This window comes from Alligator mississippiensis, chromosome 4, assembly GCF_030867095.1.
Source record: "Alligator mississippiensis isolate rAllMis1 chromosome 4, rAllMis1, whole genome shotgun sequence".
Lineage (NCBI taxonomy): Eukaryota > Metazoa > Chordata > Crocodylia > Alligatoridae > Alligator > Alligator mississippiensis.
The window spans coordinates 171,242,141-171,268,339 of NC_081827.1; the positions used below are offsets into that span (position 1 = coordinate 171,242,141).

General features: G+C 43.6%; 1 protein-coding gene across 4 annotated transcripts in view; it reads left to right on the forward strand.

Annotated features, from left to right (window-relative positions):
* Positions 1-26,199, forward strand: part of KIAA2012 (KIAA2012 ortholog) — a 105,260-nt gene that overhangs the window by 64,266 nt on the left and 14,795 nt on the right. For 3 of the 4 annotated variants that reach the window (XM_059727073.1, XM_059727075.1, XM_059727076.1), the window contains 6 exons: positions 4,592-4,640; positions 4,734-4,898; positions 14,430-14,516; positions 14,819-14,912; positions 21,677-21,863; positions 23,898-24,030. In XM_059727073.1, coding sequence (XP_059583056.1) covers positions 4,592-4,640; positions 4,734-4,898; positions 14,430-14,516; positions 14,819-14,912; positions 21,677-21,863; positions 23,898-24,030 — 715 coding nt within the window. Of the gene's footprint in view, positions 1-484; positions 557-4,591; positions 4,641-4,733; positions 4,899-14,429; positions 14,517-14,818; positions 14,913-21,676; positions 21,864-23,897; positions 24,031-26,199 lie in introns of all 4 variants that reach the window. The other variant, XM_059727072.1, reaches the window with a different exon arrangement.

A 26,199-nucleotide genomic window follows, 5' to 3' on the forward strand; every position in this document is an offset into this window, starting at 1 on the left:
ACAAGCCCTAATGTTCTCTCAAAAAATAAGTTTTGTACATGCATACAATTTAAAGAGTTTTAAAAACCTCTATGACTTGTATTTCCAGACAAAACAGTCTCACAGTTTTATTACTGTTACCCTCAGTCTACTTTCCCTGCAAGCCCTCAGCATTTATAACAGCAAATTGTCAAGTAACCATATCCCCATTCTTTCCCTGGTGCACTATCTGGGTGACAAGAACTTCCCAAACAAGATTTGTAGCATTATGATTTTTTTCTTTTAACTTCTTTGGAATAGAACTTGCTCCTAAGATAACAGGTACACTTATATTGTTTCATAAACTGTAATATCCCTAATCTCACACAATGTATGACAGCTTTTCCTTTCTTTAGCGTAGTTCTTATTTCAGTAGCTGAAATCATGAGATATGGAGTCAAATAGCTTAAATACCTATTGTAGCACTAAGTGTAAATGAAATGCTTGATGAGATTTATTTCCACAGGAGGCCAGTCAGTTGCAGAAAGCAGCAACCCCCCAAAAAGGAGATTCTGGAGCTTGTACAGATAGAAGGCTGGTAAATTTAAACTAGAATGAATTTTTGCCACAATGTATTTAAAGGCTTTGGAACAAGGCCTTGAGCAAGTCAAGTAAACCAAGTAAATGGGCTGTGCACTTAGGAAAATACATGTGGAAATAAGGAACATGGTCTTCAACCTCAGCACGCAAAAATATGAGCGAGATGGCTCCACAGATTGACATAAGAATTTTGGAGAGGAATAAGGTTATGACTTACTGTGCCCTGATCCACTCAGCAGTGGATTTAGCTGTGAATTAACCCATTGGCTACTCACAAACTTACACAATGAATCCTCCTCAAGGGCAGGAGGGGGAGGACTGGTCAAACCAGTTATACTGTACAAGCATAGTTAGAGTGTCCTCTACATTGTAAAAAAACTGTGCTGAACTGGTCACAGCATGAGAGCGGGGTACAGCATAGACCACTGCAGACAGCATTGAAAAGAATCAGCAGACATGTGGCTAAGTTCAAACAGTCAACAAGCCCAAGGCTGAATCACTTCAATCTTCACAGGTTAGTCTAAGCTGCATAGACTAAACTGACAAGCAGGTAAATAGACATTCACTTTTGATTCTGGAAATGCAGCCACATGCCTGCACTGGCCCAGGCCAGAAGCTGGGGAGCACTAAAGCACACCTCCCTGCTCAGCTGGAGCAGACAGCTTGGGCCAAGGCTAGCCTGCCCACCCTGCAAGGCAGGGGGGGGGGGCAAGAAGGGTTTCAGGGGAGGTACAAAGCATCCTGGGATGGTGGGGGGCTGTGAGTTAACTTGAATCTGGAGTCCAGAGGAGATCTGGAACAGAAGTTCAATAAACCGATTTAACCTAAATCAGTTAAGTCAGATACTACATCCATCCAGGTTTATCTTAAACCAGTTTCAGAAAGTGCACTGAACTTGCGTTGTATTACAGACATGAATTAGTTTCCAATCACATATACTGGTTTATGTGTAATTTCTGTCCCTAGCCACAAAATTAAAAATAAGCCACCCTCCCCAAAGATGCCTAGTAATAAGACTGCAATTGTATGTACATCTCCAGTAGGTTGCAGCTACCCAAGCTTTTGGGACAACTCATTTTACAATACTGCTTTCTCTAGCACCGAGTGATATATCAAAGTGCCTATGTTATAAAGGACCCAAAGCTTCTGTGCTTCCTAGTATGCACCACTAAAGGCAAATGAGCAGACTGGTTTCCTCTCTACTGTTTCATGGTCCTAGTTTTTAATTTTTTGTTTAATCAAATCAAATAAAAATCACGATAGCTAATAGTGGGAAAAAGGAAAGTCCAATTTTCCCTTCTCCAGCCTTGGGCTCTTAACAGTCTTAAACAGCATCTCCCCATTGTACCACTTCTTTCCCTTCACAACTGCCTGCTTTGTGTTTAAATGTACATAAACTGATACAAGAAAAATCCAAAAATATAAAGGATCTTAGGGGAAACTCAGGATGATAGAGTATGTGTGAATTCCTAAGCAAGTCAGAAGGGAGGTAAAATGAGATGACATCCCATCACAAAAAAAGTTGAAATAATGTAATTAACTCAGACAAACCTAGAAAAGACTCCCAACTTCTCTTTTTTAGGATATGCCTGTATATTGCACATGTTTAAAAAACACTTGTCCATGTTACTTTTTACTAGTTGTAACCACAGTTCCATTAATTTTGCCACAATAAAGAGCAATTTTTTTCTCTCCAATTTACCATGACAAAACTAGAACTCTGCCTTGCACAATAATATCAGCAGTGGTATGATGACTAAGTAATTCTACCTGAGGCTAGATTCCTTCAGCAACTGGAGGGAAGGAAGCAAGCCAATTAACCCCGTGTGCCAATCAGCAGCCCTCAGTGGCCCATCCCAGGTAGAACACAGTATGGGCAATAGATTCCTGCTGATCTCATGAGTGAGGGAGAGCGTCCAAGGTGAGAATAGCTAGCACACAGCCAAAGAATATGAAGGTAGTTAATGCAAGAATAGATTTTATCTTACTTGCCTGGGTGTAAACAGCAGCAGAATCTGAGGTGCATTAAAGCCTAGGACCTGATCCTGAAGTCCTGGCACTTAATTTCAAACTTACTGAAATTAATAGATACTTTGCCTGTCTGTTGTCTGCAGGATCAGGCGCTTTGGATATTGTTAAGACCCCTTTAACCATTAATTTCAGATATGAAAGTTTCAAATTAATTACCCACAGGCTCAAACCTGCAAGGTGGGAATTGAGAGCAACTAGCACCCCACAGACTGCCCACACCTTGCAGGAGGGAGCTCTGTGTGCCACATTGAACAATAAACCTGCCATTATTGTTCAGTTTTTGGTTTTATGTATTGTTTCAATCTCTGTTGGCTGCAAGCACCAGCCCTTTGTGCATTTGTAGATGTCAGAAAGCTCTTGAATCATTAAGTAGGAATACCAGTACTGATGTTGCTCCCAGACATTTCTTTCTTCACCTTCCAACGTCTCTCTGCAATGTCTATCACTACCTTGTTTGCTCATTTTTCCTTTTCATTAAAGGTTATTATTCAAGGAAGGAAATTTGGTACTATCTGAGAATTCATTCAACATGAAATGGAGAGACTTAATGTCTGCTGACTTAAGCACAGAATTGGGAGCCAGAAACTCAAGACATAACCTGACAATCTTTCTTTCTCTGCCTTTGCACATGTCACTTAAGGTCAAATCCTTCTTCCCTTCCTCCCTCCCAAATCCCAAGTACTTAGGCTTAGCACAGGGAATGTTCCATGAGGATGGAAGAAAATTTCCTATACTGCTCTATGAACACTGCATAGCATCCTGTTCTTCAGCTGTGCCACATTTGTGCAGAGAACAACGGTCAGTTTGGGCTGATCTTCACAAAGCACTTACAGTAAGTTAAAACACAAGCCTGAGAATTTGTTAATCAACACAGTCAAAAGTACGATCTTGCTGTCCCCATAGACAAGACAAGCCACATTCACTGTCAGCTAGTTTTGGGTAAATCTTAGTGGACTAAGGTTTACTTACAGCCAGTTGTCAGTGCTGGACTTGACTTGTGTGTCTCTGCACTGATTGCAAAGTGGCTGTCAACACCCCAGTAAACTCTGGTTAATTTGCCTGTGGAATAATTCACTACTATGGTTTATTTCACCATTGTTCTAATGTTCTGACAGAATTTCTTCCCAGCAATCAATGCCTAATAATTGCTCACTACTGAATAATTTGCAATTATTTGTATTCCCCTTGAAAAGGTGAATTAGTCAGAGTTCACTATGGGCACATCTACACATGCATTTAAGCATGACTAAATATAATATGCATTAAACTAATATATATTAAACAATTTTTGGCAAGTGTCTACACATGCAGGTACTTGGCACTAAAGTTAGTGAACTTGGCACTAATTTTAGTGACAAGTCCCTGCAACCCTGCTATGTGCCCCTAGTGGCTGGGCAGACCAGGCACTAAAGTTAGTGCTGGGTCACATCTACGCATGCATTAATGCACTTTAACTAATTGCGCCTGCATTTGCAGGTATCAAATGTAGGCATGATTAGCTTAATTTCACCATTTTTAATGCGTATTAAAGGCACGCATGTGTAGACCCTGTCTTGTGTAGACACACCCTCCCTATATGTTATAACATAGCCTTAAGAAATAATGCAGAATGACCTGATGAAATTATCTAATGAAGACATGGTCACAGTGAACCATGCTTCTCCTGCAGTCTCCTACTCTCTACCCCACAACCTCATTCCGCTGAGACAAAGAGGGAGCTCCTGGAAAACTGCTTTCTAGATAAAGGATGATGTATGGATCTCATACATGTCTCCAGAAAACCTGCCTTCCCCACCAAGCAGCAGAACATTAGTATGATTGCCACAAAAGAAAGCAGTATGTATCTACAAGACTCTCTGCCTTGATTTTCCCATTAACATACTAAGGAGAAAGTTACACACCTGTCAATATAATTAGCTATATTATACTAATTCTAATATGTATAGAAAGGCTCTAGTCATTAGTATTTGTATTAAAAGTTGTTTCTCATTTTAAAAAACAGGAAATTAGAACAGAGCAAGAAGACAGACTCTGCATACGAAATGATCAAGGTAAAGTTCGTTTTTGACTCACTTTAATTTTTGATTTGCCATTTGCTGTGTGAGTAAAAACTGTTAGTAATCCCTCCTCCATTTTTCTTTTAGGATGCAGGAGTATGGTGCCTGAATTCCAAGGGGAACAAAGACAAGAAATTATCTCTGGACATCCCAGGGTAACACAAGATAAACCAACTAGCTCACTGCTGTATTCCGACATCATAACACAGACAGCTGGAGCAAAGCAGCAGGATGACGGTGACTTTGTGAAAGGTATGAGGTCCACAACTGGCTCTTGCTTAGAGCAATATGTTGTCAGGATTTTTCTTACAGTTGGCAGCTAAGAGTTAGACGAAATACTAAAAGTTTCTGTATCATATGTGCTAGCTTGAAGATCATTGCAGACTTATTTTCTTCCAGGGTTATAAATGTAAAAGAATCCATATGTTAAAACTCCTCAGACTGGCAGGTCTCTGTGGGAAGATGTTACATGACAGGAATTCTGGGTAAAGTTCTTAAAAGAGCCCAAGTGCATTAGACACGCTCCAAACTGTCCAAGACTGTGAGAGTTTTGAAAATGAGACATAGGAGCTTTTAAAAAGATTGCCCTCTGTCTTTTTCCATTTTAAAATAAGAAAGAACTTAATCTTCCCCTTTGCTGACAGTAAATTGGCACATTACCTATCATTTTCCATCCTCAGGCCTCAGCTACACAGGAATATTAATGCACAAGAAGCAAGTGTGTGAATTTACAGAGCCATTACTGCCCATGTGGAGACTTTTACTGCACACACAGTGCAAGGCAGCTCACTCTGAAAAAAGAGTAAGCTACCACACACAAAGGGACTCTTAGTGGGCATGGACAGCATCCACACAGGGAGTTAGTTCAGTGTAGTTAGTGTGCTGATAATCACACCCTTGCTTACTATGCTGTAACTTTCCTGTGCAGACAAGCCCTTAGACTCATAGGCACCTGGGAGTCTTCAAGTCTGAGTGCCCAATAAATAAAAAGTTTGATTTCTTTTATTGCTGCTCTGGAACCAAGCCCTGATGTCCTAACTCAGCCCTTACTGAGTTCTCCCATCAAAATCAGGTTTTGGTCTATTATGACATTCTGTTTCTTTTATACCTGCAAACTTTCCATTTTAGAAGATAAGAGATCTGAGTTAGGCCAAACCATTTGCTTCTGTTCAATGGGGGTGTTGTACGTACATTTCTTTTGGTTTCATTCTGAGTGTGTTTACACCATTTGGCCCAATGGATCTGTACAGGTATAAAAGCAACATTTGGCTCCTGAGTTCCTGATTCAGACAAACCAAATGCTGAAAGTAAAGTGCAATCAACATTCAAAATTTGTACTGTTTTGATACAAAATCATAAACTGGCTCTCAATTAGGGTTGCTAACTCTGTGTGAATCTATTCCAGGAGGTTTCGTCACATAATGTAATGACATTAATGACTGATCTAGTGTACTGCGCTCAGGAAGGCAAATGTACATTACTGTTACATTTTAAAAACCCACTGGACTACTGTATAAATTAGATTCAACATTTAATATTTATTTTAATGAATGCCCTATCATTTATCTCCCAGGTGACTCTCAGCAGTCTCCTGGGAGATAATATCTAATTCCTGGAGACTCCAGGACAATCCTGAAGGGTTGGCAACCCTACTCTGGATCACTAGTGGCAGAGCTGAGAACCACCAAGAAGTTTGAGTCTTGATGTAACATTCATTGACAGTTTGTCAAGTTTTGAATTTGTAATGACACGCCAAATCAAAAAAATTAAAAAGAAAAAGACACATGACTTGGGATTTTATTGCAGTCATTGCACACAACTCCAGTACTAAAGTCACTTTTGAATTTGTTTCTCCTGAATGGTAGTGAGGCTGGCATTACTCCACTGAATTCAGAAAAGTTACAGTAGAGATAACTGTAACCTACTGTGAAAAGTTTAGGCTCCTATTCTACAGTCCCCCTACTCATGTTGAGCAGCAGTAATGTGAGTAACCCTGTGATTACTACTTGGGATTACTGTTAGAGTAAGTACTGGTCAGTGTGATATTTGCAGAACTAAGCATCAAGTTAGCAAATTGGTTGTGTATGCACAAAATAATTCAGATTCTAACTCAGGGATATCCATTTCCCCCCTCAGGGTTTCTAGCCTGGATATAAAGAAAAGAATTGCTTGATCCATTTTACTTTGTTTAACTTCCTTCCAGCAGAGTTTCAGTTTCTTATTCAAAACCACGGGCCAATGACAAACACGTTTTCCTTCCAGACAGTTCACTTACTTATGGTGGCGTTCGTAGAGAACTTGACAGCTTTATCTTCTTTCTGAGCTACTTACAGCTGTGACTTTATTACTTTGAAACTGATTTGGATTCAGTCTGGCATCAAGTGCAGATGTGAATGATTGGGGCTCAGTGTATCACCTGCAGTTGTTTATCTTGAAGTGGACAATTTAACCATGCATATCTTCTTGTCTAGGCATGTGGGTGAGGCAGAACTGCTGATTAGTATTTCAAAAAAATGTTTCTTTTCTGCAAACAGAGTATTTAATCTCTAAAAGACCATATAAAATATTCTCTCAAGGGCTTAGAATGTTTGGGAAGTTCTTTTTATAGTGCAAGAGGTCATTAATGAGCAAGTGAAAGCAGTGTAGAAATAGCTTTATAGCTCTTGTTGAATCAGTGAGAAACTGTCATTCTGCTCCTGTGCTTTTTCTTGTCAAGCCTCGTAGCACTCATGTATGTCTGGAGAGCCTGACATTACAGGTCTATTTTAATACTCAATTCATTTCCCAGATTCTTGGATCATAATAGAGTGTACTTTATCCCCTTTTCATATATACAATTCTTTCTCATCCCTCTCCCCAGATTCCTTGAATTTCTAAGGCCATGCTCAAAGCAAAATTTAGACCAGGAGGAAATAGGTGCAGTTCTTCTTTCATCAGTGGATTAGCAGTCTCTTACCCCAAGGCTGGTTTTGGCCCCCAGAGTCCATTTATAGACGTTTTATAGAAAAGCCAAAGAAAGTTGCTACTATATGACTATTTCAGTGCTGTTCTGGACAAGACTAAAAACTCTTCAGGCAGACTTCTTTCTTGTTGCAGAGAAATTAAGTCTTATTTACTTGAAGGGGGGACGGAGGGCCACTTGCCTAAGGTGCCATGTAGTGCTATATTATTAACTGTTCACTGTCACAAACCTGAGTGTCATTACTATACAGCCTGATCAAATAAAAGATCTGGCATGTGATAGTGATAAAGAATACCGGAAAGAGTCACTTTCTTCTAAGAAAGAGCTTTAATAGAAATAAGGAATACATTATTAAACCATAAGATACTATTCTCTCTAACTCCCTTGTTTCTAGTGCTTCTGCCTAGAATTCTACTCACTTATGTTTGTCCATCCTCCTGCTACATATCCTCAGAGACAGGATCAAAGTTACAAGTATTCCACAATTTTCAGTATACATAGTTCAGAGCTTTCCACTAAAAAGCATTTTCTGAGGTGTTCACTGTCCAAAATGGATTAACTTGGCAAAGTCTGATTCACGGCACCACAGAGGTAACAGAACAAAATCAGTGAATATTGGTTCAAGCCTTTTAGACCTATTCATGTGAGTCCAAAATTCCATTTCCAGTGCGAGCGGTACACAGTCATACTGGGCATGTCTACACATGCATTTATGCTGGCTTAAATGTACTACGCAGTAAGCAGGAATAAGCCGCTGTCTATACATGCAGGCATTAAAGTGCATTAATGCTGTGTGTGGAGTGACTAGGAATTCAAGTTCCAAGTCAGTCCACACACACACAGTGTTACTGCACTGTAAGGCATCTACATGTGCATTACTGCATAGTAATTAATGAGGTGTAAATTTGACACCTGCATGATGCAGGTATCAAATTTATGCTCAAGTCAGCATAAGTCACTATATTTACTGTGCATTACTAGTGTGCACATGTAGACGTGCCCACTGAGAAGAAAGAAGAAAAGATAGTAGCATCCAATAGCATCCAAAACCAGGCCACATAGCTCTGGAATTTCCCCACGTGCAGTGAGTGGGTGGTGACAGTGCCAGAGGAGGCCCTGGGGGTAGCATCCCCTGAGGCAGGAAGAGTAGATAGCATCCAAACCCCAGGGAGCAGTACTAGCTAGCTGTGAAAAGGAGGCAGCATCCAGAGTCCAGTATAACAACAGGGAAAAGCCATGATGTAAAAGCAGTAGGTATAATGCAAGAGTGAAAACACTGACCCAATATCACCACTTCATCTTCTCAAGGTTGGGAGTAGCCTCAACCGGCAACATGTTTTGATAGATACAGTGGGGAGCTCTTTAACATCCTTGCTAGCTGACTGAGCCTAGAGCAACGGAGCACTAAGAATCCCTTCTCTCCAAAAGGCAGCCAGCAGAACAGATTGAAAAGCAAGCACAAGAAGTATTGTGCATTATTATTGTATTATCAGTAGTAAGAATGAATGCAGCCATTGCAGTTAATACCACCTGTCTGAATGAACCCCATCAAATGGTTCAATAACAAACATTAGGTTATGTCCTATCTTGATCCTTACTAAATGAACTGACTGTGACAGCTTTATATCTCCATTTTATCCAACTCCGAGTATGCTTTGAGTGTCTGTGCTAGAGATCAGGTGATAACGAGCTTTTGAAAGCTTAGTCTGGATAAGAATGGTTGGCTGGGGTAAACAGTTAGTGGATGGAGCTAACATTACATTGGCTTCTCTTCCTGGAGCTATGCTTTCACTAGTTGTCATTCAAGTGCACAAATAGGGACTGTTAGACTGCCAGCTGCTTTCAGATGAGCATGTACATCAGTGAACTAAAAACTGGGAAATATCTTCCTAACTTTTCTCTCAGTATCTTCCAGTCCGGAACTTCAAGTCACCGTTACTTCTTGCAAGGTCGGTCAACATTCCAGCATGGAATCTCACCGAACAGAGATGGCAAAGATACTCTGTGACTTCTCATGTGTTCACAGTTCCTTAGTGTAATGTATGGCAAGGAAATCTGGCTCTGATTTTTCACTGCCCTCCAGTTTGTGCAGCCCTTTAATCTTATGACAGTTGGGTATAAAGAACTACCATTTGGATCTGGTCAGCCTTTATAAATTTGCAGAGGTTTAAAGGATTACAGACCTGCATGTCAATGAAGAATCAGGCCTGATAACACAAGATACCAGGGCCTAAGAGGTCAGGGGAAAATCAAGTAGAAAAGTAATGACCTTAATCAATTTAATTCAGTTAAAATAAAGTACCAGATTATGACCGGGTGCATATGGGTGCACAAGAGAGCAAAGAGCACAACGGGCATTCCCAGTGGGAAGAGGCCAGCCACGATCAGGATTGCTGACTGCAGGAACTGCCCTAGACTAGCTTTGCTGGTATCACTATACCTGCAAAAACCACCCAATGGAAACACAGTTTATGTCAGCAAAAACAATTTTGTTGCTAGTATAAGTAAACTTTTTTTCTCTAAACACAAACATTATACTAACAAAACTATGTCTTTTCCTGGCACAAGCTATGTCTATGGGATGGATTTTGCTGGGTTGTTCAGAGCCAAGGAATTTGACAGGATAACTTTATTCAGTGTCTGAATTTTTCTGATTGGCATTGCTTAACATGACCCTCTACATAATATGCCAGTCAGTGCTATCTGGCTTATGCCCAAGCCTTACAGGTACAGTTCCCCACACTGAAGTTTGGTCATAGTGTGTTCTCCTTTCTCCTATACAGGCACTCCTAGAAGCTGGCAATGTTGTAATGTAGACCTGGCATCAAGTAGATGGAAGTCCCCTGGAAAAAATAGATTAAGAAAGGGAAATGATAGGAGGCATTGATTTTTTTCTCTTCTGCATTTCACAAGTACAAGACCTCCTTGCACGTACCAAACTATAACTGCTACAACTGAGCAATACCAGCTCTTTCCTGCTGTTTGTAACACTAAAGAAAACAGAGCAGTGCATTAGTAGGGGAGTTCCACTCTCTTCTCTGTGATTCTCCAGCATCTGTTAGCTAAACCTCTTAACTCCCCCAGCTACCCATTGCTCACACCAGGGAAGTTCCTAAAGCACACCTTTTCACTCAGCATGGGTTTTATCTCTTCGTTGATTTCTCCTTCTGAACTCCACACACATGGAATTTCTTGTTAGTAAGCCTATAAGGACTATACGATCCCAGTTGTGAAAACTCCCCCTGGAGTTGAATCCATAGAGCTCATTTTTATGTTAGTTTCTTTTTCTTTTCGTTTCCTTACAACCACCTACCAAAAATCCCTAGATCTTTCAATGCACAGTGCTGCTTCCAGCAGTGCAGATGCTGTGGAAGGAGCTGAATTTCCTGAAGGTTTTAACTCATAAATCAATAAGGTTGCATAAGGGGTGAAAAGTCTCAGAGGCTACCAAGAAGAGACAGAGGAAGATGGGATATATTTCAGGGCTAGCAATCCCCAATATGTTACAGGATCTTTGTAATGAAATTAGAGCATCTTCTTTTTTTTTTAAAGTAAAAGAGTGTTTTTTTACAAGATGTTTTATGATCCAGTGGTCTTAACCAGATCGCACAACTTGGAAGAAGCTTTCCATCATTGCTGCTGCTTCACCATTCTTAGAAACAGCAGGAGCAGCAGCTAACAGGGGCTACCATTGTTATATCCACTATGCTATATCCAGGTTTAGATGACACTATTAAGAAGGTTGCTAATCTCCTATTGTTTTATCACTACAATGGAGCTACAATGGTGGGAGACTTCTCCCAAAAACTTGAGTGTAGGTGTAACCATTGTATATCCCCCACTGACCACAATCTAGCACTAGTGTTACAAACAGCCCTCATACCCTTCAAGTACTACCACTGGGATTGCCATGTACTCTTCATACTACTCACACGCTGTAGAGATTTAATCATATATGATTAAGTCAAAATATCAGCCAATAGCAGATTAGCCAGCATATGGGAGTTTAGCAGACACTGCATTTCTTTATAGACAAAGCTATCAAAGCTCAGTTCCCCAAGGCACTGAATGAGAACTGAGTGAACTTTTTATGGTGAAATTCAGAACTGCGTAAACTCACTTGGTTTCAGATTTCATTAACATCAAGCTCATCAAGAGGTTTCCTAAGGTGAAAGACAACCTGTCCCAGTTTATGGATTTGTATCAGTCGCATTAAATTAATCTTTAAGTGTGTTTTCTTCACAAAGTAAGGCAAGACTTTTCAGTTTTAATTGAGATTTCATTTGATTTTTTAAAATTTCTTCAAGCTCTGAAAGCCTCAAAGTTTTGATCATTCCCCGTTATACAAAGCCAAAACATGCATTCATCCAGAACACTACATTTCTCAGTCTTGAAAAGGGTCACAAGGAACATGAGAACTGGGACTGGAGACTTTAATCTTCAGCAGACTCAAAGATAACTTCAGCCCAGTGTAGCTTGAGGTAATCACTCAAGGAAATCATTGGACCACATGCAGCAGTGACAGGATGGAACCAGTTAGATTTCAAATATAAATTGGTCACAAGATCCATTGGCAGAGAGAAGTAATTGGTATTTAGTGGATGTGCAAAATGATCCCAACTTAGATGCTGTAAAAGGAAGGTTTAACAGAAAGCTGAAACAGAAACAGAAAGCTGAAAATGAAATCAGGCCAACTCCCTTCCTTGACGGCTGTACCTTATCCAGGGGTCCTCCCAGCATTTGTTTGGTCTGTGTGTGTTGACTTCAATGGAACTGCAACCTTCAGTGCTGGGGCTGAATGTGCTTCCTTCAGCACTTGTAAGTTATATAAGCTACACATCCATTGAACATAAATTAGTAAAAGACTAAAACATTAAACTGTTTACAAGCTTTTGACACACTGAATTGTTTGAGATGAGAGATTGGCCCATTGGATTGTTTTCAGACTAACTAGGCACTGTCTAGCCTCCCTTCTGTTTATATGAGGCAGTAAGTCACTACAGGCTACAATTGCAGAGGTGTGCACAGAAGAACAAGGGAGTGGATTTACTGTATCACAGGCATCCATATCTGCTTCCTGAGCTCCTGGATCAAATTTCCCCAGATATTTCTGTGAAAGATACCCAAGGCAAGGAAGGTTCTTCTCTAGAATAACTTTTATTTCTTTTTAAAACAAATAACCTTTTGCAACCACACAGCCTCCTAGAATGCTGTAAGTCACTGCAAGTACAAGTGTCTGACTTTTCATGCATGTTTGAAACAAGGGCTCTCTCTACTGGTGCCTTAACAGCCTGTAGCGAGGGCCAGCTCTACAGAGAAATGTGCTGTGGATCTTTGCTACACCAGCTTATTCTTTTCAGAAAAAAATCCTGTCCCTCCCTCTGCAGACATGAGAGTCCTCCTGTAGTAGAGGCAGAACCATATGGTTCCCAAGACTATCCTTTTCAACTGCCTTAACCCTGAGTTGAGAGACTAGCTGTCATGGGGAAAAGGAGGGTTTGGTTAGCCATTCTGTCCTTAAGCTGTCTGCTGATACTACCAACAAAACTTCCAGCAGTGTTTACATATGTAAGATTTTGGATTTCATTAGGTTTAATTCAAAATGTGGATACAGTAATTTAATTTCAGCCCCTGAGAGGAGGGGAAGGGGGAAGGAAAGAGACAGAGAGAAATCAGTCAGCTGCAAAATGCTTCTGTATTTTTTGTGAGGCAAGAATCTTGTAATGTGATATCTTGTACTGGACCAACTATGTATTTGGGATAAAGTTAGACAAGATTTTGAATGCAAAGCATTCTTCCTCAGGTAACTCTGATCACAGGAAGCAAGGCACAGCATAGTGAAACACAGCAGAGAGAAGGGACTGAGAAATTCTCAGGAAAGCAGACACAACCAGCAGAAGAAAAGAAGCTGATTCCTGGGAGATCAAGATCTATCAAAAGGAAAGAAGATCAATCTCACCTTCCTTGTGTGGAAAGAATTCAGGAGTTGGATAAATTATAATGTGCCATATACCCAATATCAATGTTTAGACCTTTGTTCTTAGGTCCAGCCAGTTTATGAATTTTTGTTTCCCAGTCACCTTCTAAAAGTTAGGTAGATTCCCTTGAGCATGAGAGTAGTGAGGTGAGAGAGGGAGCAGTTGTTCTGTGAGAAACATGCTCCTAATGGTGGGTGTATGTCTCTGTCCTTTATATTTTTTCTGTGAGAGGTCATTCTAGTGCATAGCTGCAGTTTAATTTCACTCACACAGTTGTCATGAGAGCACTTGGTACATTGGATCAGGCATATCACATTTTGGAAAGGGCATGTGCAGGAACCATAGATTCTGATGTTTTCTTTGATGGGGAGTGTTGATAGTAGTGGCAATGGAGATATCACTTTAATAAACTCATACTTCGTAATTTCTGGACTGTTACAACTACATCACTCTTACACTTCTGTATGTTTTAAAACAGTATGCAGCAAAAAGGTAGATGCCAGGTTTTGGTGTTGGCTTCTAGATTTCACAAAAGTATTAAGACTTTCAAGACTCAAACTTGGAGAGTTGTCTGAATTTAGGCCTTTGGATCTAAGCTCTCCTCCAACTACCGCTCACAAACAATTCCAAGCTTTGGGGGAATTCAGAGTATTGGTATGACTTTTTCATCTGGTCAAGTCTAAACCCCCTGATCCAAACCAGTTAGTGCAATTACTCTAAAATTTTACACTGCTGTGTGAAAGCAGGCTTGATCTTCCCATTTTTAACTAAATAGGATGTGTTCAGTTATTTACTATTAAACAGTAATAGCTGTCATTTGAAAGAATTTTTTTCTGTTTCTAGAATTGCAAAGGGAACAACATTTGAGAAGGGAAGAAACAGACCAGAACTCTTTGAGAACAAGATCCCACTCTGTTCTGAAAATGGAAGGTAAGGGCAGGGGTGGGAGTGAGGATGGGGGGAGGGGGCAGTGAGAGACATCTCATAGTCCTCTTCTAAATGTGTATTTCCTTATTTTAAAGTAGGTTCTAAGTCTGGCAAAGTTAGTTCTCCCCAGTGTTTTTAGGACACTTGTCCACTGGGAATTCATCTGATACTATGACTGGTACTTCAAGCCATGCTAATGCTTAGTTTGAAAATGAGAGGTAGGGATAATGGTGATGGGGAAACTAGCCAGTGTAAGCCTGATTCCAGTCCGACATGCACAAAAGAAATGTTCTTTACTTTCACAGATCCAGATAAGCAGATGGATGGAGCACTTCCATCCAACAGTATATTACACCTGGGGTCAGATTTTGCCTATGCAGTGAACCCTATTGAAGAGATGTAAGTTCATAAGATAAGAAATTTTTTTTTAAGTTTCCTCTTTCTGCATCTTAAATTTGATTTCAGTGAAGTATCCTTTCCATTATTCTGAGAAGAGAAATGCAAGAAGCTAAAAACTATCTACAGTTGGACACTTATCATTAAATTACTTTTCAGCAAGCAATGTAATATGAAGGTAGAATTTTTCTACAGTTGTGACTTTAACGTATTAGTTAGTGAAACCTGTGCTGGAAGCAATAAGGGACACACCCTACCCCCTGTATAGCAAGCTCTCCTGAGATGAGAGATGATTGCAGAACTCAGAGGGTGTGTCTACACAAGATGCTTTACTGTGCAGTAGCATATTTTACTACATAGTAAGTATGTACATCTAAACATGCACACTCTTACTGCACAGTAAATCTCACTAATTGCAACTAAATTTGCTACCTGCAAATACAAGTAGCAAATTTACTTGCGATTGCTAACTGTGCAGTAGCGCTTGTGTAGACACATGACTAAGAGCAAATCTGTTCCCGGCCGCTGGCCACCAGGTAGCAGGAGATTACTCCCTGCCCTTGGAGCTGCCTGCTACCGGGGTGGGCTCCGCCACTCGAGCCCGGCTGGGGACTATGTCCGCCTGCCCTGGCAGCAGGGAGCTTCAATCTCTCTGCTCCAAGATCACAACAAAGGAGTTGGGGCTAGGAGATTCCTATCTCCCAACTGCCACTTCACCATCACATTTGAGAAGCAGGGGGCTGTCAGGGTGCCAGCACTGGGAGATCCTTATCTCCTAGCACCAGCCCCATGACCATGGAGCTGGTGCTGGGAGTTCCCTGCTGATGAGGGCTGGGGAGCCTGTTCCCTGCCCTGGTCTGTGATCACAGAGCTGAGTGGGAAACAGGCTTTCCAGTAGGGCTGAGCAAAGCCGATTCAATGCAGGAGATTCGGCCCAATTTGGTGGCCGAATCTCTGAATCCAAATTGAATTGGGACACCAATTAAAAGGTCCAAATTGAATCGGAAGCCTCTGAATCAATTCAGAAAAGATTCGGCGCCGCTTTAGACATTTGGCTATAGACTAAACAGGCAGCAGTCCTCACCATGCTGGACGCAGCTGCCTTCAGATGGTAAATGTTTTGTGGTGGGCAGAGGTGGGAAGTAAAGGGTGTGGGGGAGGGAGGGAATGGGGCTGGGACAGGCTTCCCAGCTGGGGCAGGGGGGCATGGGACTCAGGGAGGGGGGTGGGGGTCACGGGATGCGGGCACGGCAGCACTGGGAGTGGGGGCTATGCCATTATGCAACTTGCCCAGCCGGGGCAAGGCAGGGTGCCCAGCTGGGGCATGGTCATGGTAGGAGTGGGGGCTATGTCCTGCTGCCACTTGCCCAGCTGGAATGAGGGGGCACAATGCAGGCACAGCTTGCTCCAGGCAGGAGGCGGCAAGCAGCAGCAGGGCATAGCCCCCACTCCCACCACTGCCACATCTGCATCCCACACCCCTGCTCCCTGGCTGGGCAACCAACAGCAGCACCCGCATCCTGCACACCCCCCTGCCCCAGCTGGGCAAGCAGCGAGCTATGCCCTACTGCCTCTTGCCCAGCTGGGGCAGGGGGGCACAGGATGTGGGTCTAGCAGGGCTGGGTGTTGGGGCTGTGCCCTGCTGCTGCTTGCCCAGCTGGGGCAAGGGGGTGTGATGCAGGCACAGCTCACTCCAGGCACAAGGGGGCAAGTGGCAGCAAGGCAAAGCCCTCGCTCCCAGCACTGCTGCACCTGCATCCCATGCCCCCCCACCCCTGGCTGGACAACTTGTCCCAGCCCCAGCCCCAATCCCTCCCCACACCCCTTCCTTCCCTCTCCACCCACCACAACAGACTTACCAGCTGGAGGCAGCTGTGTCCAGCATGGTGAGGATTGCTGCCTGTTTAGTTTGTGGCCAAATCTCCGAAGCGATGCCAAATCTTCAGATCCGATTCAGCTGAATCGAATTCATAGTTTCACAGTTGGTAGGGTCAGAAGGGACCAGAGCAGATCATCAAGTCTGACCCCCCTGCCATGGCAGGAAAGAGTACTGGGGTCAAATGACCTCGGCCAGGTGTTCATCCAGCCTCCTTTTAAAGACCCCCAGGGTAGGAGCCAGCACCACTTCTCTTGGAAGTTGGTTCCAGATCCTAGCTGCCCTGACTGAAGTAGCACCTCCTGATACCTAGACTGAATCTACCCTCTGCCAGCTTGTGACTGTTATTTCTTGTCACTCCTGGTAGTGCTCAGGGGAACAGGGACTCCCCCAATGCCTTCTGGTCCCCCCTGACTAGTTTGTAAACGGCCACTAGATCCCCCCTCAGTCTTCTTTTGTGGAGGCTGAACAGGTTTGGGTCCCTCAGCCTCTCCTCGTAGGACCTGCCCTGCTGCCCCCTGATCACTCGGGTGGCCCTCCTCTGGACCCTCTCAATGCTGTCCACATCCCTCCTGAAGTGGCCTAGCCAATGTCGCATAGAGGGGGAGGGTCACACCTCCTTGGACCTGCTTGAGATGCATCTGTGGATGCATGACAGGGTACGGTTGGCCTTTCTGACCGCGTCCCCACACTGTCGGCTCATGTTCATTTTGGCATCAGTAATGACTCCAAGATCCTTCTCTGCCTCTGCACTGATGAGAAGGGAGTTCCCCAGCCTGTAGGTCTGCTGCTGGTTCTTCCTCCCCAGGTACAGTACCCTGCACTTGTCAGTGTTGAAACCCATCCTGTTCTCAGCCACCTACCCCTGTAACCTGTCTAGGTCTGATTGCAGCCTACTCCTCCCTTCTAGCATGCCCACTTATCCCCACATCTTAGTGTCATCTGCAGATTTGAACAGGGTGCATTTTACCCCTTTGTCCAAGTCACTGATGAAGATGTTGAACAGTGCGGGCCCGAGGACCGAGCCCTGCAGAACCCCACTGCCCACATCCCTCCAGGTCGAAAATGACCCGTCCACCACCACTCTCTGGGTGAGGCCCTTCAGCCAGTTAGTGACCCATTTGGCTGTGGAGGCACGAACCCCACAGTCTCCTAGTTTTTTAATAAGAATGGAGTGAGAGACCGTGTCGAAGGCCTTCCTAAAGTTCTTTAGAAGGACTATATCCACTGCGACACCTGCATCCAGGGATTTGGTGACCTGGTCATAGAAGGCCACCAGGTTAGTCTGACAGGACCTGCCTCTAATGAACCCATGCTGGTTGCCCCAAGCATAGTCTCCCCTGCTGGCCCCTCGTGGACATGCACCAGGATAATTTTCTCAAAAAGCTTCCCCAGGACTGACATAAGCCTATAATTTCCTGGGTCCTCCCTTCCTCCCTTTTTTGAAAATGGGAACCACATTGGCCCTTTTCCAGTCCTGCAGCACATCACCAGAGCACCATGAGTGCTCATAAAGCCATGGGACATTGAGACATTGATTCAAATCTCTGAATCAAATCATTGTCCCTCTGAGATGGCTGAATCCAAATCTGAAGCAAATACTTGCCGCTTTGCACAGGCCTACTTTCCAGCTGCCACCCCACAATCACAGAGCAGGGCCTGGAAACTATCCTGGTCAGAGGCTATCCTGGTTAGCCCTATGTCCCAATTGGGTATTCAAGAACTGGGGCTTGGAAAGAGTTACAGGGGTGGGGTAGGTCCCAGTCCTCTGCCCTGATCTGCTGGTGGGGCAGCTAGCAGCAAGCTAGCTGCTAGCTGCCCCACCAGTGGAATGGGGCAGGGGGCTAAGACCTGACTCACCCCAGCAGCTCTTTCCAAGTCCCCTGCTCCTGACTGGGGAGCCAGGGCCAGGAGCTTCCTGCTGCCATGGCAGAGGGACATTGTTCACACCCCAGCAGCAGGCAGCCCCGCTCTGGGGGCAGGGTGCAATGTCCCAGCCCTGGCCAGGAGACAGCTGTCTCTTGACCCAGTGCTCCCTACCAGACCATGGACTAGCACTCAGGGGGAGCATAGAGCTTCCCCTGGTGGTGGAAGGGGCCTACTGAAGGACCCCAAGAAGTGGAAGCAGTTTGCTGCCATTAGCAGCAAATCTGCTCTTGCTTCCCTGCATGTGTTGACACCTGCCCAGGAGTGTTTACTCACAAGTAAACTGCTCCCAGATCTAATGCACATGTAGACACACCCAGAAACTATTAGATTACTGCAGGGTTTGACAAGTTTTAGGGCATGCTATATGACTGTCCCATAACTAGTACTGGGAGAAAAGTAGGAGAATCCATTAAGTTTACCTCATATGCAGATTTAATTTAACTCAGAAGTGCTTAGATAACAGTTACTGGGTATTCTAGGTACCTGTCAGCCACAAATAGACAGATAATATTAAAGTTCAGGCAGTTCAATACCAAAGCAATAGGAGTCTTAGAAATCAGTGCTTTCAGAAAACAAAAATTTAACTGTGAAAAAAACAAACCTTTTAACATTGACTTTCAAGCTAAACTGGAAAAAATGCCAGACCTTTGAAACGTTTTTCATGAAAAAGAGGAGAGGACAGAGGAGAGACATTTGTCCCAAAATAGTCCATGTCCTTACCTGGATATGGGAAACACAAGTATAGCCTCTACTCTACCTGCAGTAGATGGTAATATTTAATGGTTCTTCCAGGCTATCGTGCCTTTGACTCAGAGCAGGGACATAAACCTGCATCTCCTACATCTCAGAGAAATGGCTCAGCTAACTACTAGGTTTTTGGCTGTTCTTAGGTAGGTCTCTTTTCTGTTTTGACCAGAAATTCCATCCTATACCTTAGAAACCTTTCCAATGAAAGCTTTGTGAAAATCTGCTGATTTCCACAAAAATTTCAGTTTCAACAGATCAACATTTTGCAGTGCAACACATTATGTTGCTAAATTCCTGACCAACTATATTACAGCCAGAGGCATGGCAAGGCAGTTGTGATACTACTGGCTGGTGCTTCCCGGTGTAACTATTTTTTTAGTGCCCTTCCACGAAGGCAGTGGCCCAGGGCTGCTGCCCCTGTCTGTCCCCTCCCTGCCTGATTATAGAGTTACCTAAGACACCAACACCCCTTACTCTTCTCTTGCACTTAACCCTTTGCCTCTGTGACACTAATGTATCATCCAAGGTTACACTAAAGCAAACTCTCTTGCTGTCAGACTGAAAAAAAGTGTTCCTCATAGATTTTTGGAGCTTCGGTTCACTCTTACCTTTATCCAAGTAAGCAAGGTACAAGCAGATCTTTGCATAATGAATATGCTTTGGAAATGTGTTTCTAAAGCTTTTGCAATGAACTATCTTAAGCAGAACTGAGAATTTTGAGACTTCCTGGTTAAGATGACTGTTCCCCTACTGTAGTGTAAGTTACAAGCATTGAGGTAGACTGCTGCTGCCTCCCCTTCTTTGGTATCCAGTTTCCTCTCTCCAGTCCGCATAATATGCTGCAGCTAAAGTCAGAGTCTTTGTCTAGATGCAGTCACTTGATTGACTAAGACAAAACCACAGATTCTAGACAAACCTCATAAATAAGAGAGAGCACACAAAAACAATGGGGGATTGTGCAGAAAATATGTTACTGGAACCTAACCAAAAACTTTGAGTAGTGCTATAAAAAGCTTAGTTAAAAAGCGAAATACTTCAGTACATTCTGTCTGAATCATACAGCTCTGGTAATGCAAAGTGGCTATATACTAGTCTTAGCAGATCAGTTAAACCAGGTTTAGGGCTGTTTTGCATCACTGAAGTAGTGAAAACCACATGGAACCAACAATAAATCTGTTTTAAAAAGAAAAGGCTTGAGATACTTACTTAGCCTTTTGTCAAGAATCTAGATACATAAAATTGCAAAGATGGGGCAGTATTTCACTGCTCAGAGAAAAAAGCCTCAAGAAGATTGCACTGCATGTATGTCAATTTAACATTATGGCTTGTCATTTTTCTAATATGTATTTTCATCCTTGCCCTGCCCCCTCACCTTTATAAAAAAAATATTTTTAAACATGGAACACCTATGCTGAGCTGTAACTGTTACATCTGTTAGAAATGGTCATTAGTAATTTCTGTGACTGAAATGTGGAATTAGGTAAGTTTTGCTCAGAAAATGGACTGGATTCATGTGTCTTGGGTGAACCAGTGTGAGAGCCGAGAATCTTATCTATGAGACTCTAGGCAAAGTTTTAACTCTCCCTTAATTTGTTAATTCAGATATGTGCAGCATTACTTATCTGCAGGGTAGCCAAATGCATCAAATACAATAAGGTTTTACAAACAAAATTAAGTATTCAGAAAATATATACAAAAACCTCTGTCACAGAAATACTAAGAGGTTTTGTGTGTCCTATTTTTTCAGAGGAACTGAGTACTTACAACTACCACTGACTTCAGTGGAAGTTATGGGTGCATGGCACTTCTAAAAATGTCAGGCCATTAATGATTGTAAAATGCTCTGAGAACCTTTGATGATAAGTGTTACAGAAACACAGAATAATTTAATAATTATGATTTTATTATTAAATATGCAAGACACCTGCCAATGAGTTCTGGGATCTTTGTTGCAGCATGAGAGAAAATAGTACTTGCTTTCCTCAGTAATGAGATGAGACCTCTGAGGAGAAAAGCAGCTACCTGCTGGGGCCATTACAATTACATGAGCTGTTCTTCATTATATGGCACTGACAAATTGCTGTAAAGGTTTCAGGGCTTACAGAGGAACAAAAGAGAAAAACCTCCAGCTTTTCCTACTCCAGTCCAAGGAGAGATCTTATCACTGAGATTCTGAAGTCTTTTGGTCCAGTTTATTTGAATGCTTCCCCAACAGCACCTCTAAGAGGGTTAGAGCCTCTGAATCTGGAAACCAAATCGTGGGACCTCCCAGCCATGGGTTGATGCTAGAAGAGAAGGCTGGAGCAAGTGAGAGTCATTCTGAAAAACAGCTTCTAACAGAGATAGAAGAGACAACCCTGCCAGAGGAGCCTGGTGAGCAAACTGCTGCCAGCTTCAGTTCTGTAAGTATCACAGGCCACTGTTCCAGTAGCAGAACTCATTGCACCATCCTCCTGGAATGGGTTTAAGAGAGTTAATGTGGTTAACTGTAGTTAATTATATTAGAACTAAATTAGATACGCTGATTTCACTTCTTACAGGATAGCTGAGAAACAGACTGTAGTATAAGAAGTGGTCTCTGACTGATGTCACCAAGTAAGACCCTGCTTTACACCCTGCAGAATGGAATCAGGAAAGCCAACCTAGCCCACTTCCAGATTATCTCCACTGTAAACAAAGGGCAAACAAGAAGAACTCAGACCTAGACTGAGGGGGGATTTGATAACAATCTTCAAATACCTGAAGGGTGATTATAAAAGAGGATGGAGGTAAACTATTCTCTGTGGCCATAGGGGACAGAACTAGGAGTAAAGGCATTAAACTGCAGCAAAGGAAATTTAGGTTAGAGATTAGGAAGAATTTTCTCACTGTGAGGGTGATTGAGCATTAGAATAGGCTACCTAGATAGGATGTGGAATGTCATGTTTCTGGAAATTTTCAAGAGAAGGTTAGACACACTCTTGGTTGGGCTGGCTTTTAGTCTGGGATGATCCTGTCTTGAGCAGGGGGCTGGACTAGAGCAGCATTTCTCAACCTGTGGGATGTGACGCAAAAGTGGATTGCAAGAATATATGAAAGGGTTATGAACAAACTTTAAAAATGGATTTACCTTTAAAGGAGACAAACATGGGAAACTGGGCTTTTCCCTTGCAGGCTGACAGAGTTCCAGCCTGCAAGGAGCTGCTTGGGGCCCCCCATACTCCACATACACATCCCCTGCCCTACACACCCACCCTCTGCCCCACATACTAGGGGGCTGGGAGTAGAGGGTAGTGGGTCAAGAGTGAGAGGCACTGGGTCAGGACTGGCCATTGATGTTTAACAAATGGATCCTAGTACAAAAAATGTTGAGAACCACTGGACTAGAGGACCTCATAGAATCCCTCTTCCAGCCCTATAATCCAACACTAATGTCTAGGTGCACTGCTTGAGGCCAAGCAACCTGGTTAAAATACTACAAAGAGAAACAAGTGAGTGCTATGAACCAACATTTCAAAAAAAAATTCCATTTTTTCCATACTGTCTCCAGTTGATTTAGGAAGCTGTTGAAAGAGGGCAGAGTGATGTAAAACATCAGGGGCAGAGTACCAGGGATGATGAAAGTTACTAATACTAGTGGAAATCACCCATGAGGAGGCTACTAGTGTAATGATGGGTGGGCAAGCAGGGCACAAGCCCTCAGCACTACTTAAGCGTTTGTGGGGGGAGGGGGGCAGAACCAGAATAAAGTTAGTGGTGCACCTCACTCACCCTCTCCTCCCTCCCAATGCCCTGCACCTTCTCGCAGCAGCTCCAACAGCAAGGAGAGCAAAGAAGCGACGATGGCACCCAGATGGAGGGTTTTTGCTGCTGGTGAAGATGGCACCTCCTTTTTTGACACCCAAAAACCGTGTCTCAACATGCATCTCAGGAGCAAAAAAGGAGGTGACATTCCCCCCAGCAGCAGCATAATTTTGGCTGCTGCAGCATGTGCTGCTGCCACTCAGGGCACAGTACTAGCCAGTGTCACCTCTGGATGAGACTATTGAGAGTAAATCCATCTTTTTTGACAGAGTTTTCACCCAAATAATAAGTATATGGCTTTGCTTATAGCACTAGCAAGAAACAACTTGTGGTGGAACCGATTTTCCCCTAGATCCTACTGGGTAACTGTCAGCAGCACACAGGTAAAACTTACAGGGTAAGGCCATTTTTAAATTGGTTAAAGTATGATTTTTTTTTTGAATAGTGACATAGGAAATCCCTTTATTTGGGATGCTCCAAGAACAACATATGTTATTGTTGCAGTTGTAGTGAAGTACCAGTGTCCCCACCAAAATTAAGGAAAGGGCTTTTTTCTATGACTGCTTTTTGAACAGGGTTTCCAAGGTATGAGAACTTTCAAGTTTTATTTAGTTCATAAAAAAGTAAATTCTTACTTTCAATTCTGTTTCCAGGATACAGAAGTTTCACAGAACAAACCCATGAAAAGAGAGAGAAATAAGTTCATGAAGATGAACCCAGAATCCACTACACAGAAAGAGAGTAGTAACAAAGATAAACACTACATCAGGGAAGAATTTGTTGTAGGTAAGTATGTAAGAACACACTGGCATTGATACACAAAACTCTTATAGATTCATAGATGTTAGGGTCGGAAGGGACCTCAATAGATCATCGAGTCCGACCCCCTGCATAGGCAGGAAAGAGTGCTGGGTCTAGATGACCCCAGCTAGATGCTTATCATCCTCTTGAAGACCCCCAGGGTAGGGGAGAGCACCACCTCCCTTGGGAGCCCGTTCCAGACCTTGGCCACTCGAACTGTGAAGAAGTTCTTCCTAATGTCCAATCTAAATATGCTCTCTGCTAGCTTGTGGCCATTGTTTCTTGTGACCCCCGGGGGCGCCTTGGTGAATAAATACTCACCAATTCCCTTCTGTGCCCCCGTGATGAACTTAAAGGCAGCCACAAGGTCGCGCCTCAACCTTCTCTTGCGGAGGCTGAAAAGGTCCAGTTTCTCTAGTCTCTCCTCATAGGGCTTGGTCTGCAGGCCCTTGACCATACGAGTTGCCCTTCTCTGGACCCTCTCCAGGTTATCCGCATCCTTCTTGAAGTGTGGCACCCAGAATTGCACGCAGTACTCCAACTGCAGTCTGACCAGCGCCCTATAGAGGGGAAGTATCACCTCCCTGGACCTATTCGTCATGCATCTGCTGATGCACGATAAAGTGCCATTGGCTTTTCTGATGGCTTCGTCACACTGCCGACTCATGTTCATCTTGGAGTCCACTAGGACTCCAAGATCCCTTTCCACCTCTGTGCCACCCAGCAGGTCATTTCCTAGGCTGTAGGTGTGCTGGACATTTTTCCTCCCTAGGTGCAGCACTTTGCATTTCTCCTTGTTGAACTGCATCCTGTTGTTTTCTGCCCACTTGTCCAACCTATCCAGGTCTGCCTGCAGCTGTTCCCTGCCCTCCTGCGTGTCCACTTCTCCCCATAGCTTTGTGTCATCTGCAAACTTGGACAGAGTACATTTGACTCCCTCATCCAAGTCGCTGATGAAGACATTAAAGAGTATTGGTCCAAGGACCGAGCCCTGCGGGACCCACTGCCCACACCCTTCCAGGTCGAGACCGACCCATCCACCACGACTCTTTGGGTGTGACCCTCTAGCCAATTCGCCACCCACCGGACTGTGCAGTCATCCACATCACAGCCTCTTAGCTTGTTCACCAGTATGGGGTGGGATACCGTATCGAAGGCCTTCCTGAAGTCTAAGTATACGACATCCACCCCTCCTCCTGTGTCCAGGCGTTTCGTAACCTGGTCATAGAAAGAGACTAGATTGGTCAGGCACGATCTGCCTGCCACAAACCCATGCTGGTTTCCCCTCAGCATAATTTGCCCTGCTGGGCTCTCACAAATGTGAGCCTTGATAATTTTTTCAAAGACTTTACCAAGGATGGAGGTGAGACTGACTGGCCTATAGTTGCCTGGGTCCTCCTTCCTCCCCTTTTTGAAAATGGGGACCACGTTAGCCCTTTTCCAGTCCTCCGGGACTTGGCCCGTGCACCACGAGCATTCGAATATTCCTGCCAGTGGCTCTGCAATGATGTCAGCCAGTGCCTTCAGCACCCTCGGATGGAGCCCATCCGGGCCTGCCGATTTAAAGGCATCCAGTTCTTCCAAATGACTCTGCACCACCTCAGGATCTACGTATGGAAGTCTGGCGCCTTGCTGCTGCCTCTCTACAACCCCAGTGAGAGACTTGTCGTGCCCCTCACTTAGGAACACTGAGGCAAAGAACTCGTTGAGGAGTTCAGCCTTGTCCCCCCTATCTGTCACCAATTGTTTCTGCCCATTTAGCAGTGGTCCTATTCTTCCCTGGGCCTTCCTTTTACTCCCAATATATCTAAAAAACAATTTCTTGTTGTCTTTTACTTGGGTTGCCATCCTCAGCTCCATGGTAGCTTTGGCCTGCCTAACTGCCTCCCTACAAGCACGAGCAGAGGAGGTATATTCATCTTTAGTGATCTCGCCCTGTTTCCACTTTTTATGTGCTCCCCTTTTGGCCCTTAGGCTGCCCTGGATTTCTCTGGTCAGCCATGGAAGCCTCCTGGCCCCTTTCCCTTTTTTGCCTCGCTCGGGGATCGTCTTGCTTTGTGCCCGAAGGATCATTTCCTTTAGGCACAGCCACCCTTCTTGGGCTCCCATCCCTTCAAAACTCCTACTCTGCAGTGCTTCCTTGACTAATCGCCT